General features: G+C 45.8%; 1 protein-coding gene across 1 annotated transcript in view; it reads left to right on the top strand.

Moving 5' to 3' along the window:
- The window catches only part of brsk1b (BR serine/threonine kinase 1b), a 34,698-nt gene that overhangs the window by 2,515 nt on the left and 15,892 nt on the right, over positions 1-16,291 (top strand). Inside the window, exons 2-12 of the mRNA XM_063190983.1 lie at positions 708-802; positions 3,988-4,073; positions 4,768-4,908; positions 6,469-6,585; positions 7,006-7,039; positions 7,994-8,062; positions 9,201-9,347; positions 11,707-11,738; positions 12,253-12,417; positions 14,982-15,079; positions 16,051-16,210. Of these exons, the coding sequence (XP_063047053.1) occupies positions 708-802; positions 3,988-4,073; positions 4,768-4,908; positions 6,469-6,585; positions 7,006-7,039; positions 7,994-8,062; positions 9,201-9,347; positions 11,707-11,738; positions 12,253-12,417; positions 14,982-15,079; positions 16,051-16,210 (1,144 nt within the window). The remainder of the gene's footprint in view (positions 1-707; positions 803-3,987; positions 4,074-4,767; positions 4,909-6,468; positions 6,586-7,005; positions 7,040-7,993; positions 8,063-9,200; positions 9,348-11,706; positions 11,739-12,252; positions 12,418-14,981; positions 15,080-16,050; positions 16,211-16,291) is intronic.

Below are 16,291 nucleotides of genomic sequence, written 5' to 3'. Positions count from 1 at the left end.
GCGGTCTTCATCCGCTGGATGCACAAGTGTAACATGATGAGCTTTACCAGTTGAAGGAACATCTGAGATCTTTGGCTCCACTCCTACTGTAGATGGCATGCACATTAATATAGCCTAGCCGCTAGCGGGTATTGTTATTGTTGACCCTGCCTGTGTCTTTGATCTACTCCAGTGGATAAAGGAGACAGCGAGATGGTTGGTGACATGTTTCCCAAAGGGTTGTTGAGTTCAGCGATTCAGAGTGTTTGGTGTTGGGGATTAGGTTTCACGACAGGCAGGCGGCCACACTAGTTTTGATCAAGTCTGCATAAACCTGATTGGTGATGTCATCACTCACTCACTGACTCCACATATCCTGTTCAATTCCCACTGGGTCACTCTGATGAGAAGAATGGGACGTGAGAGAGGCGGGGGAAAGAGAGAGGGAGAGAGAGAGGGTGTGTGTGTGTGTGTGTGTGAGAGAGAGAGAGAGAGAGAGCGAGAGTGAGAGGCAAGCAGGAGGGGGACATTAAGCCCTCTTGTGTGTTTTTTTCCCCTCCTCTCTCCTCTCTGTTGTCTGAGGTTTCCTGTCTTTCCTCTCTGCTCTTAAAGTGCTCTCAACCCGCCCCTCTCCCTCTCCCTCCCTCTCTCTCCCCTGCCCTCCTCCCATCTCCTCTCTCATCTCTCCTCTCTCCTCCTCCTCCCTCACTCTTATGTCTCCCCTCCAGGCCTGGTGAAGCTGGGAGTGCACTGCATCACGGGCCAGAAGGTGGCCATAAAGATTGTGAACAGGGAAAAGCTGTCGGAATCCGTTCTCATGAAGGTAAGAAAAGTGAAGCCGTTTGCTCATCTCATTCTCCTCCTCCTCCTGTGAAAGGATTGATCTTTCCAAAACACTGGTGTTTCGGATGGATCACATTGATATCTATCGCACAGTACATCCTGAACAAATTCCTCTCGTTGTAAAGTGGCAATGTCTAGCCTAGGAATTCACAAGCTGCCTTGTGCGCTCATTCCGATCTGAAGGACAGCATGGAAACCCCTGAAATCTAGGGGTTTTGGGATCCTAGGCTCAGAACAGGGAAGCAGGCCAAGCCATATAGGGTCATTCCACGCCAAATCAACAAGAGACCGCACACTTAGGTCTCAAAAAATTCTGAAAATATTACTGAGTGTACCCATGGTACTTAAGAGAAACACTGTTACTTTATTTGAATGTAAGATGTATACTCTCCATGTTACAGCCAATTTCACTGGGGGAGGGGGGTGCCCATTTTGTTCACACTCTTTTTTTTGTCAAAGTTCACAAGCCCGTAGCTCAAGAACTAAACCTAGTAGGAAGCTCAAATTTGGCATGCTGGTACATAGATAGGAATAGTTTGTTGCAAAACTGTCAGTTTTGGTCTGTATGATCCTGCATCGTCATGGCATTCCCTCAAAGATGATACAAATTGTACTGGAGTTTTTGGCTGTGCTCTGTTTAGGCCTTCAGAAGACATATTTGTGCCCAACATAGCCTCATGATTTTTCCCCCTTGTAGATACAAGTAGAAACACTCCCATAAAAATCTATAAATAGAAAGGAAACCCCATCAGTGTTTGACCAGAAGACCTCACAAGTCTGACAAATCATGTTGGGTGTCATTTTCAGAGCACCAGAACACCTTGTGGGATTGTCCACAGATTTTTATTTTATATTTTTCTTCATTCTCCATGAAGTCTTCTTTTTAAAAATGCCAATGAGACTTGTCTTATGTGATGTTTTCTTTTGTAATTTCTACCCTGAACATGGGCAAAATGCAAAAAGAGAGCAACATGATTTCGATAACATTTAATGTAAAGACTAAATAATCAAATGCAAATTTTGCCCAGACATGATCACCCGAGAGTCCCTGTGCAGGGGTGCAGGTATCCCTTTCAATTTAAGTGATCTCAGGAGCGTTCAATGTGGGAGCAGGTTCGCACACCAAAAGAGACAGTAGGTCAGGCACAAGGAGTCATGTTGTTACTTTTTTTGACCAGCAGATGGCAGCGGAAGAAACGCATAGAAAACATATTGCCCTCAATGTGCATGTTGCCCATGTTCAGGTTGGAAATTACAAAAGAAAACATCACATAAGACGAGTCTCATTTGCATTTTTAAAAAGAAGAATTCATGGAGAATGAAGAAAAAAATAAAATAAAAATCTGTGGACAATCCCACAAGGGGTTCTGGAGCTCTGAAAATGACACCCAAAATGATTTGTCAGACTTGTGAGGTCTTCTGGTCAAACACTAATGGGATTTCCTTTCTATTTATAGATTTTTATGAGAGTGTTCCTACTTGTCTCTACAAGGGAAAAAAATCAAGAGGCTATGTTGGGCACAAATATGTCTTCTGAAGGCCTAAACAGAGCACAGCCAAAAACTCCAGTACAAATTGTATCATCTTTGAGGGAATGCCATGACGATGCAGGATCATACAGACCAAAACTGACAGTTTTGCAGCAAACTATTCCTATCTATGTACTAGCATGCCAAATTTGAACTTCCTACATGGTTTAGTTATTGAGCTACGGGCTTGTGAACTTTGACAAAAAAAAGAGTGTGAACAAAATGGGCACCCCCCTCCCCCAGTAAAATTGGCTGTAACATGGAGATTATACATCTTACATTCAAAGAAATTTACAGTGTTTCTCTTAAGTACCATGGGTACACTTGGTAATATTTTCAGAATTTTTTGAGACCTAAGTGCGCGGGCTCTTGTTGATTTGGCGTGGAATGACCCTATTATTAGACATACAGGAGCTTGTAGTTTGTTTTTACAGATCCACCATGTCGACACCAGGTTAAAAACAACCTTTCCATCAAGCTTTTAGGTGGTATTTTACTGTAAGTAATGATAGATCTCCCTTATGAGAAAAGAAATAGATGGTTTACAGACTATATCTCATTTTTCACATACGTAGTCTGGCGGGGGTCATCCCTGTGTTCCCCGGATCCTATATTCCCCGGGTCCTATGTTCATCGCAACCGGGACACTTAGGACCCTTTTTTCAAAAAAGGGTTCTGTGTTCCCCACTGCTGCCGCATGGCAAAGCGCAGGTTGTTTTGCACCTCTGACAGGTTAGGTTTAGGGATTCTTTTGGTCAGGGCACAAATGTATAACTCAGAAACGTTGCATTACTGACAGGTTAACTTTAGGGATGGTTTTGGGAAGGGCACAATTCGAAAACTCGGAAGCATACAATGCGGGGAACATAGAACCCTTTTTTAGAAAAAGGGTCCTAAGTTCCCCGGTCCCATACAAAGACAGGGGAACATAGGACCCGGGGAACATATACGCTCCCATCTGGCGATAGCCTGGTTAGCGAATGTCTGCCCACATCTGGCCATTCAGGAACTAATTCTGCTCGTTAGGATCAAGTGGTTTAGGGGGGTCTAATCAAAGGCCTATCTTTTGTCTTTTTATTGGTTATGCATCTCTTAGCTGGTGTGAGATATCGAGAAGTCTTTGTTTCTGAAAAAACACACAAGCACACGCACATGCACACACACACACACACACACACACACACACGCACACGCATGCAAACATACATGCGGTTAAGCTCTTGTCAAGTGAAAGTCCTCGTTTGTTTTGAAAAACAAACCTTTCGGCAGTCAGGTTTGTCCTCTTTGCTGCTTTGCTTTTGGCTGCTGTGCTGTCAGCGTGTGTGAAAAAAAAAAAAAACTGTGTCTGCAGACTAGCATCGCTAGTCCCACGTTTGTTCCACTTGTGCTCTCTCGGCTTTTCCCTTCTCTTCCTTAAGCAGCAACAGCAGCTGATTAACATCTCTATCCCTCTCTCTGCTTCCTCCCTTCCTTCCTTCCTTCCGTCCTTCCTTCCTTCCTTGCCTCCTCCCTCCCTTCCTTTCCTCCTTCCTCCCTTTCTTCCTTCTGTGTTCCTCCACTCTTCCTCTCACCTTTCCCCCTCCTCCTCTTCCTCTACCTCCTCGTCCTCTCTGTCGGTCTCTGTCTCTCTGCCCAGGTGGAAAGAGAGATAGCTATTCTCAAACTAATAGAACATCCCCATGTTCTGAAGCTGCATGATGTCTATGAGAATAACAAATATCTGTAAGTATGTCTGTTTCTGTGCATGCCTGCCTGTCTGTCAGTGTCAGCGTTGTCAATCCCAGTTTCAGAGAGTGGAAAACCTCACCATGTGTCGTATGTCCTTCTCCATGTCTCCTTATTAACAGCCCAGGTGATTTCACCACCAAAAGGGTTTTTACCGGTTTGGAAAGGTGTGCCGTTCGCTCCTATGTTCACAGAGCTCAGGAAATGTTTGAATCCAACATGTGCCAGGGTGTTAGCATTCTGAGGCCGGGATTGACACCTTTGTGTGAAAGTGTGTGTGTGTGAGAGAGAGAGAGAGAGAGAGAGAGAGAGAGAGAGAGAGAGAGAGAGAGAGAGAGAGAGAGAGAGAGAGAGAGAGAGAGAGAGAGAGAGAGAGAGAGAGAGAGAGAGAGAGAGAGAGAGAGAGAGAGAGAGAGAGAGAGAGAGAGAGAGAGTATGTGGGTGGTTATGGGATGTATGTGTATAGTATACTTTCGTCTATCTTCTCGTCTACAAAACGTTTTCATCTCTCTCTGCTCCGAACTGCTCACAGCTTATATCTGTGCTTGTTCGTTATAATAAAGTTCTTACAGCAAAGTTTAAATAAATGACTGTCTGACTAAGACTAAGAATGTATGCTGAGTCAAACTCAAACAGACTGCATCCACCTTTGCTCCCTTTTTTTTTGGTACCCCTTTTCACCCTCCAACAGGTACCTGGTGCTAGAACACGTATCCGGAGGGGAACTTTTCGACTATCTGGTGAAAAAGGGCCGACTGACCCCAAAAGAAGCGCGGAAGTTTTTCAGACAGATCATCTCGGCGCTGGACTTCTGCCACAGTCACTCCATATGGTAGCTGTCTACTGTAGTCTCATAATGCGCACCGTTCCACCAGTGCTGTACTAGTCACTGAAAACACTTTACTACCATAGTATTACCAGAGAGAGTAGAGAGAGAGAGGTTCCATTGGCCCATTGTTTCCGGGTTCTATTATTGGGGGGGAAATCCCCCTTTTGGCAGACCTAGGCAGACCTGAGGACTGTTCTATTCAATGTTAGGAGCATTATGACACGCCCCTTTAGGCAGACCGGAACCTGGTCATGTTAGGTGCCCATAGAAACCTATTATGTTGGCATATCTCTATACTTAAAGAATCTCTGGTATTACAGTACTGAGACATTACAGAGTATTAATACACAGTGACTTGGTCGTTTCCTTTCTGGTAACAGTAAATTTATCAAAGTGGGCATGTCGTTTAAAGTAATATCAATTAGATTTAGTCACTCTTCGCCCTGACTGGTTGGGAACAGTGTAAGCGTAGTAGTGAGGTTATAGCCTATAGACCGAAGCAAAGCCATTGTCAGAAGTCCCCTTCGGCCATGTTGATGAACCGCTGAAACAATTATGTTACACTTACAGGTATTAGGTTAACATTGAAAGACATGCAAGACTTTAGGCTGGACTAGTTCTCTAAGGCTTGTTAAAACCCAGGGATGACTGGAGCCCTCAGGATGTTTTTATTATGTTTTTTTAATTGCATTTCATTACATTACACTTAGCTGACGCTTTTATCCAAAGCAACTTACAGCTATTTACAGGGTATTGGTTACACTCCCTGGAGCAGTATGCGGTTAGTTGCTTTGTTCAAGGGCACCTCAAGGATGGAGTGCGGTAGGGAGTGGAAGGGTGAGATTTGAACCGGCAACCCTCTGATCAAAAGCACATCTCATTAACAACTAGGCCACAGTTGCTTATTGTTGTGTATCCAGATGACTAACACCTCGAAGCTGTGCCTCTTCCTTGGAGTTCTCCATATTCTGAGTCCTTGGCTCATCCCCGGGTCTAGTCTTAGGAGTAGTCCGCCCACCACAGAAGCCAGAGCACAGAGACATCCTTCTTCAAGATGATTTTTTTTGGTGTTTCTTGTTATAATCCTTGTTCTTTGTGTAGTAGTAGCTGAGTGTTTCTACACAGATTTTTGCACAAGTAACTGCCTCTACATCCAATAGTACATGTTCACACATCAATATAGAGTGTTGAGTTTAAGTGGTCCATACAATACAGATAGCAAAGTCACATTGGTCACATCATCACGTCACTGCAAATACAGTGGTAACGTACAGTAAGTCTTGAAGCATGGGAAACAAAGACAGAGAAATGTCACATCACGTCACATAATGTCACATCACATCCTGTCACATCACATCACATCACATCACATTTTATCACATCACATCACATTTGATCACATCACATCTCTCTCATTCTCTCCTCTCTCTTTGATTCCCATGCTTGAAGAAGTATGTAGCACCGTATATGCAATGCTGTGCATACCACACCATGCCTGATTTTACACTGAGTCATCCATTCTAATATAATGTGAATACTGACTCTCTCTGTACCCGTTTGCAGCCACAGAGACCTGAAGCCAGAGAACCTGCTGCTGGATGAGAAGAACAACATCCGCATCGCCGACTTTGGCATGGCCTCACTACAAGTGGGAGACAGCCTGCTGGAAACCAGCTGCGGGTCAGTGCTGAACACTGGGCTTGCTAAGCTCTGCAGAAGAGAGAGAGAGAAGCAGACTGTAAGACAGAATGGAGGGAGAGAGAGAGAGAGCGAGAGAGAGCGAGAGTGTACATTATATACGTGAATTATAGAGAGAAACGGAAGAAGCTAGAGTTTTGTGTGTGTGTGCGCGCGTGCGTGCGTGCGTGCGTGCGTGCGTGCGTGCGTGTGTGTGTGTGTGTGTGTGTGTGTGTGTGTGTGTGTGTGTGTGTGTGTGTGTGTGTGTGTGTGTGTGTGTGTGTGTGTGTGTGTGTGTGTGTGTGTGTGTGTGTGTGTGTGTGTGCGCGTGTGTGTGTGCGCGTGCGTGCGTGCGTGTGTGTGCATCTACGTGTTTGATATCAATAAGTGGGATAGTAACTGTCTATTTTGAAATGTTTTCAGATCCCCTCACTATGCATGCCCTGAAGTGATCAGGGTAAGTCATACCTCTGAAACATTTGTTTGTAAATTGTGTGTGTGTGTGTGTGTGTGTGTGTGTGTGTGTGTGTGTGTGTGTGTGTGTGTGTGTGTGTGTGTGTGTGTGTGTGTGTGTGTGTGTGTGTGTGTGTGTGTGTGTGTGTATGTGTGAGAGAGAGAGAGAGAGAGAGAGAGACAGTGAGTGTGTGTGTGTGTATGTACTGTACTGTGTACGTATGTCGGTGTGTATGTGTATGGAGGACTTTGTGTGACTTCGTGTGTATCTGTGATTGTGTGTTTTGCATGTGTGTAGTGTATATGTGATCGGGCACTAATGTCTGCATGAATAAAGTAAGATTATATTTGCGTGGGCCGAAGTCCCTGAACACCAATAGCCATGGTAGTGGGATTGGGCGTGGGCTTTACTTGTTCTTATGCAATGGGGTGTGTGTGATAAACTAAACTGTGAAATTGATTACCAGGCAATGTAATGCCAATGGGTGGGCGGGAAGCTGGATTGGATATACTGTACTGTTGTCTTGCTGTCGTTTGTATTACATTTTCTTAGAAGGATGCCACAAGCCTCGTATAACAGCTTAATGCATTTGCATGGTAATGTTTCTGTTTCCTCAGAGTAGAGAGATTGTAAGAGATTGTAAGAGTTGTTTATGTGTGTGTGTGAGGGGAGCGATGCCTCATGACTTGTTTGAACTGTGTATTGTTTGTAAGAGAGAGTGACACATGCTTCGGGGTGTGTGTGTATGACTGTAGTGTCAGTGTGTGTGTGTGTGTGTCTGTGTGTCTGTGTCTGTCTGTGTCTGTGTCTGTCTGTGTCTGTGTGTGTGTGTGTGTGTGTGTGTGTGTGTGTGTGTGTGTGTGTGTGTGTGTGTGTGTGGCGCTGTCACTCATGCCGTTGTAAGTGTGTTGTGTATTGTGTGTATATGTGTGTAACAAAAGGCTGTTGTGTTTTCAGGGTGAGAAATATGACGGGCGGAGAGCAGATGTGTGGAGCTGTGGAGTCATCCTGTTCGCTCTGCTGGTGGTAAGGCCTCCTCTCTCTCTCTCTCTCTCTCTCTCTCTCTCTCTCTCTCTCTCTCTCTCTCTCTCTCTCTCTCTCTCTCTCTCTCTCTCTCTCTCTCTCTGTCACCCTGTTTGCTCTGGTGGTGGTGAGTCCTGTTCTCTCTCTCTCTCTTACTCTTTCCCTCCCTCTCTCTCTCCCTTCCACTCTTTCTTTCTCTCTCTCTTTCTATCTGGTTCTCTCTCACTCTCTCTCTTTCTCTCCCTCTGTCTCCCTCTTTCTCTGTCTCTGTCTGTCTCTCTCTCCCCTTTTTCTCTTGTCCTCTGTGTCTCCTTTGTCCTAACATCTTCCTCTTTTCTTTCCTCCCTCATCCCTCCGTCACAGAGTCTCCCTTCATCTCTCTCTCAAATGTTAGTCCCTGCTTGCCTCTCTCTCTCTCTCTCTCTTTCTCTCCCTCTGTCTCCCTCTTTCTCTGTCTCTGTCTGTCTCTCTCTCTCTCTCTCTCTCTTTCTCTCTATGCCCTGTCACTGTTCATTCCTTTATCTGTCAATGTGTTGATGTTGATGCTGTTGTCAGCCGCTTCTTTTTGGCTTTTTAGCAGTTAAAGGGTGTGTGTAATGTGATCTGACCGCTGTCTCCTCTCAGGTCTGTGTCCACTGGGTATTTCCCCCCACGCACCACTGGGCTGCCCTGCGTGTCCTAATGGACAAGCTAATCCTTTTCAGCTAGCTGCATCATAGCTATACTTCCTCCTCCCCTACCGGTCCCCAGCTGTGCTTAATGTGACCTAGTAATCCTTAACCTTTGACCTCCATCAGTGACCCTTTTACAGGGCAGGACTGGCCCCCAAACATTAGCCCAGGCATTATGGGACCAAAACAAGGCCCAGGCATTTTTTGTGTGGCCCCCTCTACTGTGTGGACCTGTCTCTAAGAAAATGCACACAAAAAAACCAGCATCAGCCCCGAAAGCCAGTCGGCACAACAGGAAATGCCCTCTATGTCAGATCCAGGCCTGCCCTCCCACCTTCATGACCCCCCCACCTCCATTGCCATTTGACCATTACACCAATTTATGACCCCCTCACACCCCACCTCCTCTTATGACTCTCTTCCTCTCTGATGATGACCCCCCACCCTCTCTTTCTCTCTCTCTCCTGCAGGGTGCGTTGCCGTTCGACCATGACAACCTGCGGCAACTCCTGGAGAAGGTGAAGAGCGGGGTGTTCCACATGCCCCACTTCATCCCCCCGGACTGCCAGGGCCTGCTCAAGGGCATGATCGAGGTCGACCCAGAGAAGAGGCTCACGGTACGGGCTGCCACAGGGCAGGATGGGGAGTGGGGAGGAGGAGAGGTGGAGGAGGAGTTGGAGGGCAGGGGCTGCCACAGGGCAGGATGGGGCAGGGGTGGAGGAGAAGGAGAGGAGACGGGTAGGAGGAGGTGGAGGGTTGGAGAGTGGTCAAAAGACATGCAGAGAGAAGAGGCTCACGGTAGGGGCTGTCAGAGTTCAGGGGAGGAGGGGAGGAGGGCAGGGTTGAGGAGTGGGGAGGAGGAGAAAGAGAGAGAGAGACGGAGAGATACTGCCAGAGGAATGTAATGCAGTGAAAATGGGAGATGAAAAGAGGGACGGAGAGATAGAGGGAGAGACTTGGCGTGAGGAAGAGGATGGTGTTAAGGGGAGGGGGCGTGAGGAAGAGGATGGTGTTAAGGGGAGGGGGCGTGAGGAAGAGGATGGTGTTAAGGGGAGGGCAAAAGACAACAGGTATGGGGAGAGGAAAGGAATAGTACAAAAAGGAGAATTAACTATATGACATAGCGACATACTGTGTTTGCATGATATGTTGTCTGTGAAAATTGACCTTCTAAGATATTTGTATGATATCTTTGGTACACTAGCGATTAGGACTTTGGTGAGAATGTAAAGCAAAGAGATGTAACAAGAGTAGCAAAGTTAAAATGGCTTAATTGGGCTTATCCGACATTGTATCTGAACTCGTTACCATTGGGAGTTGTAAACAGGAAGTGGACTAGTGTGGGGAGGAGGAGGGGCTTGGCTTAAACTGCCCCCTGCCACACGGCCACCGCTCCAGCAGCTAACACGCATGCCAATGTTTCACTGCCTCGTAAATTACATGATACTCAGTCTGGGCATCCAGTTTCTCTCTCTCTCTCTCTCTCTCTCTCTCTCTCTCTCTCTCTCTCTCTCTCTCTCTCTCTCTCTCTCGCACACACACTTGGGTGAGGTCCCGGGTGATAACTTAGAGCTATGCCTAGAGGAAATATTTTGGGAGCTTTATCGGAAGCTATGCTCTCTACGCATACAGCAATAAATCCTGGGTGTTTGATACTGTATCTACATGAAAGTCCACCATTTTGCTGACTGAGAAATTAATAATGCACTGCTAGATCCAATATTAATGTGGATTCCCAAATTTGTGTCATAATGTACATACGTAATGTGTGAGTTTGGATTCCTTGGAGCAAGCAGGAGAGAGCCTGGAGGGCACGGAATGCTCTGAACTGTGAATGTTCTAATTACATCACCCTTCTAAATTTAGATTTTTGTTTTTGTGAAAGGAGCAAATTTCACCTTCAATCAGCATTAATCAGCAAGATTGGCTTGGTTCTTTTTATTTCTAAGTTACAAAGACAAGTGGATAATAATTAGGGCAGCGGTGTTTCACTCTCTCTGTGATTTTGTTTTTTCTCTTTGCATTCAGGTTCATTGATTGTATGCTGTGTGCGGCATAGATCTCAGTCTATCTGTCCACATTACTGAGTCTGCGTTTTAATAAACCCATGAGCGATATAAAAGTCTGTCTGCTTGACAATTGCCCGCTGCATTTTTGGCTATATGACTCGTTCAAAGCAATATTTTTGTCAGTTAACTTGCCTGTTATGACATTATACCTTAATTTCCTTAGGGATTAATAAAGCATCTCTGCTCTATTCTACTACTCGATTGCATGTCATTCAGCTGCTCTTCGTATCCAGAGTGAGTTCCAGTGAATTTAATACAGGGAGATGTCCCATGTAGAGCTAATGGTGGTGACGGAACAACTGCTCACAGGGCCCCAAGTCAAAGCACTGATAGGGCCCCCATATGGCCAGCCAAGGTCGAGATAGTGCCGGGCCCCACCCCCAATACGGTAGGACCCTGGGCCCAGGGGAAAGAGCCTCGCTAGCCCTCCATATACAGTAGCTCCACCCCTTGGTGCATTTGATGCTCTGTTCAAGGGCACCTTAGCCATGGACGAGGGTCTTAGAAATCACTAGGTATTCAGTCATCCATTCCCATTTTTTTCCGGCACACTACCTCCAATTCCAAGGCCATTTTCTTTACCATTAAAGGGTGGTTACACTCGGAGCAGAACTAAAAGTGAAAGTGATGGCGGCGTGGAATTTTTGTGCATTGGTCTGTTGTGTGTGTGTTTTTCCCCTTTTCTGTGCTTTCATATATGGCCTAGTGACTTTGATTGATTGTAACGAAATGTATTATTACAGTGTATCCGATGGTTCGTGTCCTCAATGATTGCTTCAGGTTCAGCCTAAGAAACGCCAGTTAGACAAAATACAGCTACCTCATACAGTATTGATCAGTGTAAGCTCTATGCTGAGAATGGTAATAACAATTACATGTATGTCCTCTTTTTTGTGGTGTTCTCCAGCTTGAAGCAATACAAAAGCATGCCTGGTACCAGTGAGTATACATTCTCTTATAACATATTTTCATAAGTCATCTACAGTGGTCCTTTTACTGTGTAGAAGATTATGTAACGACATTGAACATGTAGTCACACTGTATAAACAACATGAACCCACAGCGATATAAATTTGCTGTTACCAGAATGGCAATGGCCAAGTCGTAGTGCGTTACTAAAGGCCCTGTGTTATGTCATAGTATTGTAGTACTACTGTGTGGTAGTTAACTGTTTATTGACTATTACGATGTGCCACTGGGGGTACAGCGTGCATTTAGGGGCTACATTTAACCAGCCTACGTTTTTACATACCATGTGAGTACATATTACACTATTGCACTTTACTACACCATGATGTCTATATACACTGTAACACACATGGTTAAAACAACATTCATCCGAGCTCTAGGGCTTAGCCTCTCATCCACTCTCATGAAATCCTTTTATCTTTATTATATTTCGCTGTCCTCCTCCCCATTGCCCCTCTTCCTCCACCCACCCCTGGTCCCCCAGGGGAGGTCGTAACGAGCCGTGCCCAGAGCAGCCTCCCCCGAGGCGGGTGTGCGTGCGGCGTATCGTGTCCCTGACGGAGCTGGACCCGGACGTGCTGGAGAGCATGCACTCGCTGGGCTGCTTCAGGGACCGCACCAAGCTGGCCCGGGACCTCCAATGCGAGGAGTGAGTATCCCATCAGGCACTGGGGTGCCCAGCTGTACCTGACCATATGGCATTTTGTTGTTTGTTGTCACCTGAATGACAATGACCAAGTTGTAATTGGATTACAAAAGACTCAATATGCCATGCCGTGTAGTGTTACAGTATTCATTTTCTTCAGCCGACATAGAAGTGTTTCACTCACGAACCTGTGTGCATTATGAGCCTCACGTAGTTAAGAAAGTCAGATTAAATTTAACACTTGGAAAGTACTTTGGGACCAAATACAATCAAGAAGATGTTAAATATGTATACGTACTCAAGTGTTCAATTAATTGCAAAATCATACGTCATACTGTGTCTCTATGCCAATGTCTGCGTATGTATGATGTGTATATTATGCACAGTGAAGTGTCCCATGATGCATTGCCCTCAGTGGCCTGTGTCATCACCATAGATGTCTTTTATGTGTCACTACATCACTGACACCACAGCTGTTGCTGGGAGCACTACTGCACCTCTAACATGTCCCAATCTAATTATGCATACATAGAGTAGGCTAGGCTACATATGTGGATATCATATGTCTGTGTCTGTGTGTGTGTGTGTGTGTGTGTGTGTGTGTGTGTGTGTGTGTGTGTGTGTGTGTGTGTGTGTGTGTGTGTGTGTGTGTGTGTGTGTGTGTGTGTGTGTGTGTGTGTGTGTGTGTGTGTGTGTGTGTGTGTGTGTGTGTGTGTGTGTGTGTGTGTGTTTGATGTATATCTCCTCGTGTAGTGTATGCCAACTAGCACAGCGCAGCATGCAATGTTGTCAAACCTCCCATCCAATACTTGGAATAGCTATGCTAAATGTATGTCCTGAGCTAACAGGCCTGATTTTAGCTCACATAGCAGGGCGCCTGCCTCTCAAGCTGGAGTTGCTGTGAGGCGTTGGGTTCAAGAGTGCATCTGGACAGTGAGTGGACACTTATGACACTTCTGGGCACCTTAACCCTTTGGATGCCAGCCATTTTCGAATCATACAACCCAATAGTTCCAGAACACTTTCAGCATTTTGAGTGTTTTTTCAAGACCCACAGAAAATTGAATTCTATGCCTACTATGTCAACACTACACCATAAAAAACGGAATTGACACGCTTCAGCATCACTGAATGATACTGAACGTTAGGATCCGCAAGTTAATAACACTTTGGTATACATGAAGTTGTCCAATACCACTCTAATGGCAAAAACACACCAGAAGCGACTAGAGTGATGCAAATGAGCTGCTTCAGCCAATTGTAATGTTGGAATGCTTGCATCTGCTTTTAACAGTCATACTCTGACGCTTTTATCGCTCATGTTGCTCTTGTTATGAAGACAGTCCAGCGACTCTTTGTAGCTTTGGTCTCTCCTGGTGTGTTCGTGGGGTAATACTCCACTACCAAAGACAGTGCATTCTTCTAATCTTCTCCTTGTATTCTCTCTGCTGCTTCTCTAATACCCCTACTGCTATTGCGAAGGTAGGGAGCCGGGTCACAGACAATGTTCCCAGCTAGGTAGCATCCCCCTTCACCCCCATGTTGAAAAGTGATAAGGTCTAACTCTATTATCTGCTCCCGGCTATGTGAGAAGATAAGCCAATTACATATTAGGCGAGCCACCGCCGGCCACACTGAGTGGCTTCATGGAAATATAGCCTGTGACCTTTATGGGTCAAAAGCCTAGAGGTATGAATAGCATCAGCAGTGTAGCTTGGCTACATGAAATCAAAAACGACCCTATACCAATTCAGAAAGGAGGAAATCCCGGCAACAAAGATAGCTGGAGCGTTAGATTGAAGGAATGGCCAAGCTCTGATTGTCCTCGATGGTGTGATGTGATAATAGACAAACCCAAAATTTAGACCAAAAATACAGACCAACATATTGTCTTCGTCTAGCTTACTAGGCTGTCACTAGCGGGCTCTTGTGTTGTGAGAATAGCCATTGTTCGACCACTCAGGGATTCTATTCTTTTCTTGTGTGGGAAGCTGCAGGGTGTATGTGTAGATTCGCGTTTTCTAGAGGTTGTGAAACACTGGTCTTGCACAATATGTGTAGGCTTTGTGCTTATGCAGCACAGCAATACTAAATTGGCGAAATCAACATGAAGTAATTCACTTACTATGGGTAGATACGGCAAAAGCAGCCTGCGACAAAACACTTGAGTGACTGGAGTGACTTTAAGAAAACGTGTATGAGCCTAATGAAAGCTATTAGTGCTGGTGTTGGTTAATATTTCTGGATCCAAAACGTTTCAGACACATTCATATGAGTCTTCCATTGCCCACAGCAACTCTTTTAGGCCTTCAAAATCTGATGTTTATCTGATATTTATGATGGATCACACTAATTTCATCTGGTTTGTTTACACACATATTTCTCTCCATGTCTGTCTGTCTGTCTGTCTGTCTGTCTCTCTCGGTCTCTGTCTCTGTCTCTCTCTCTGTCTCTCTCTCTCTCTCTCTCTCTCTCTCTCTCTCTCTCTCTCTCTCTCTCTCTCTCTCTCTCTCTCTCTCTCTCTCTCCCTCTCTCCCTCCCCCTCCTGCTCCATGTCTCCCTATCAGGATAAACCAGGAGAAGATGATCTACTACCTGCTCCTGGACAGGAAGGAGCGCTACCCCAGCTATGAGGACGAGGACCTGCCACCTAGAAACGATGTCGGTGAGTCACACTGCTGCACCACTTTGGGATTGTTTTCGCACACCTCAGCTGGCAGGTGCGTCTGAGATAACCCATACTAGGTCGCTGTATCAGAAAACACTATAAAACTCCCGCACACTGACCATTTCACTTTTGCTTTATTCATAACGTTTCAGTCTTAGACCTTCATCAGGTAATTTGACATTTACAAACTAAATGGCCCTACCGTGACTCTAACGGTAGGACACTACGCGGACAACCCGGGTCCGATTCCGGCTTGGGTCCTTTGCCGGCCCTTCTCCGTCTCTCTCCCAACTTGCTTCCTGTCCTATTGCATAAAAACTAAAAAAGGATTTACAAGCCCCCCAAAAAATACAAATTTTTTTACCTTTAACCTAATGTAAGCATCGTGAATAAAGTAAAAGTGAGATGGTCAGAGTGCGGGAGTTTTATAGTTTTTCTTCCGGTGAGTCATGCTGTATCACCACCACCACCACCACCACCATGTCTGCAGAAGCAAAACGAGAAGCAGATGCCCCCACATGCTTACGCATACAACTTACAGTCACAGAAGCAAGTGGGAGATGTCACATGCTCTCTTACACATACCCTATATACAGAAGTTTCCTATAGAAATTCTTAGATCCTGTTGTGTGCGTGTGCGTGTGCGTGTGCGTGTGTGTGTCTGTGTGTGTGTGTGTGTGTGTGTGTGTGTGTGTGTGTGTGTGTGTGTGTGTGTGTGCGAACGTGTGTGGGTGTATCAAGGACTGCTTGTGCAACCTTTCTATGTGTGATTTTGTGTGTGTATTCATGTACGTGTGTGTGTGTGTGTGTGTGTGTGTGTGTGTGTGTGTGTGTGTGTGTGTGTGTGTGTGTGTGTGTGTGTGTGTGTGTGTGTGTGTGTGTGTGTGTGTGTGTGTGTGTGTGTGTGTGTGTGTGTGTGTGTGTGTGTGTGTGTGTGTGTGTGCATGTGTGTGTGTGTTGTACCATAGACCCTCCCCGTAAGCGTGTGGACTCCCCCATGATGACCCGTCATGGTCGGCTGTCGGCCGGCTGTCGGCCGGAGAGGAAGAGCCTGGAGGTGCTGACCGTCACCGAGCAGGGGTCACCCACGCCACCACGCAGGGCCCTGGACACAGCACACGGACAGAGGTATATAGTAGACACACACACACACACACACACACACACACACACACACACACACACACACACACACACACACACACACAC

This window comes from Engraulis encrasicolus, chromosome 2, assembly GCF_034702125.1.
Source record: "Engraulis encrasicolus isolate BLACKSEA-1 chromosome 2, IST_EnEncr_1.0, whole genome shotgun sequence".
NCBI lineage: Eukaryota > Metazoa > Chordata > Actinopteri > Clupeiformes > Engraulidae > Engraulis > Engraulis encrasicolus.
This window is presented reverse-complemented; position numbering and strand designations above follow the sequence as displayed.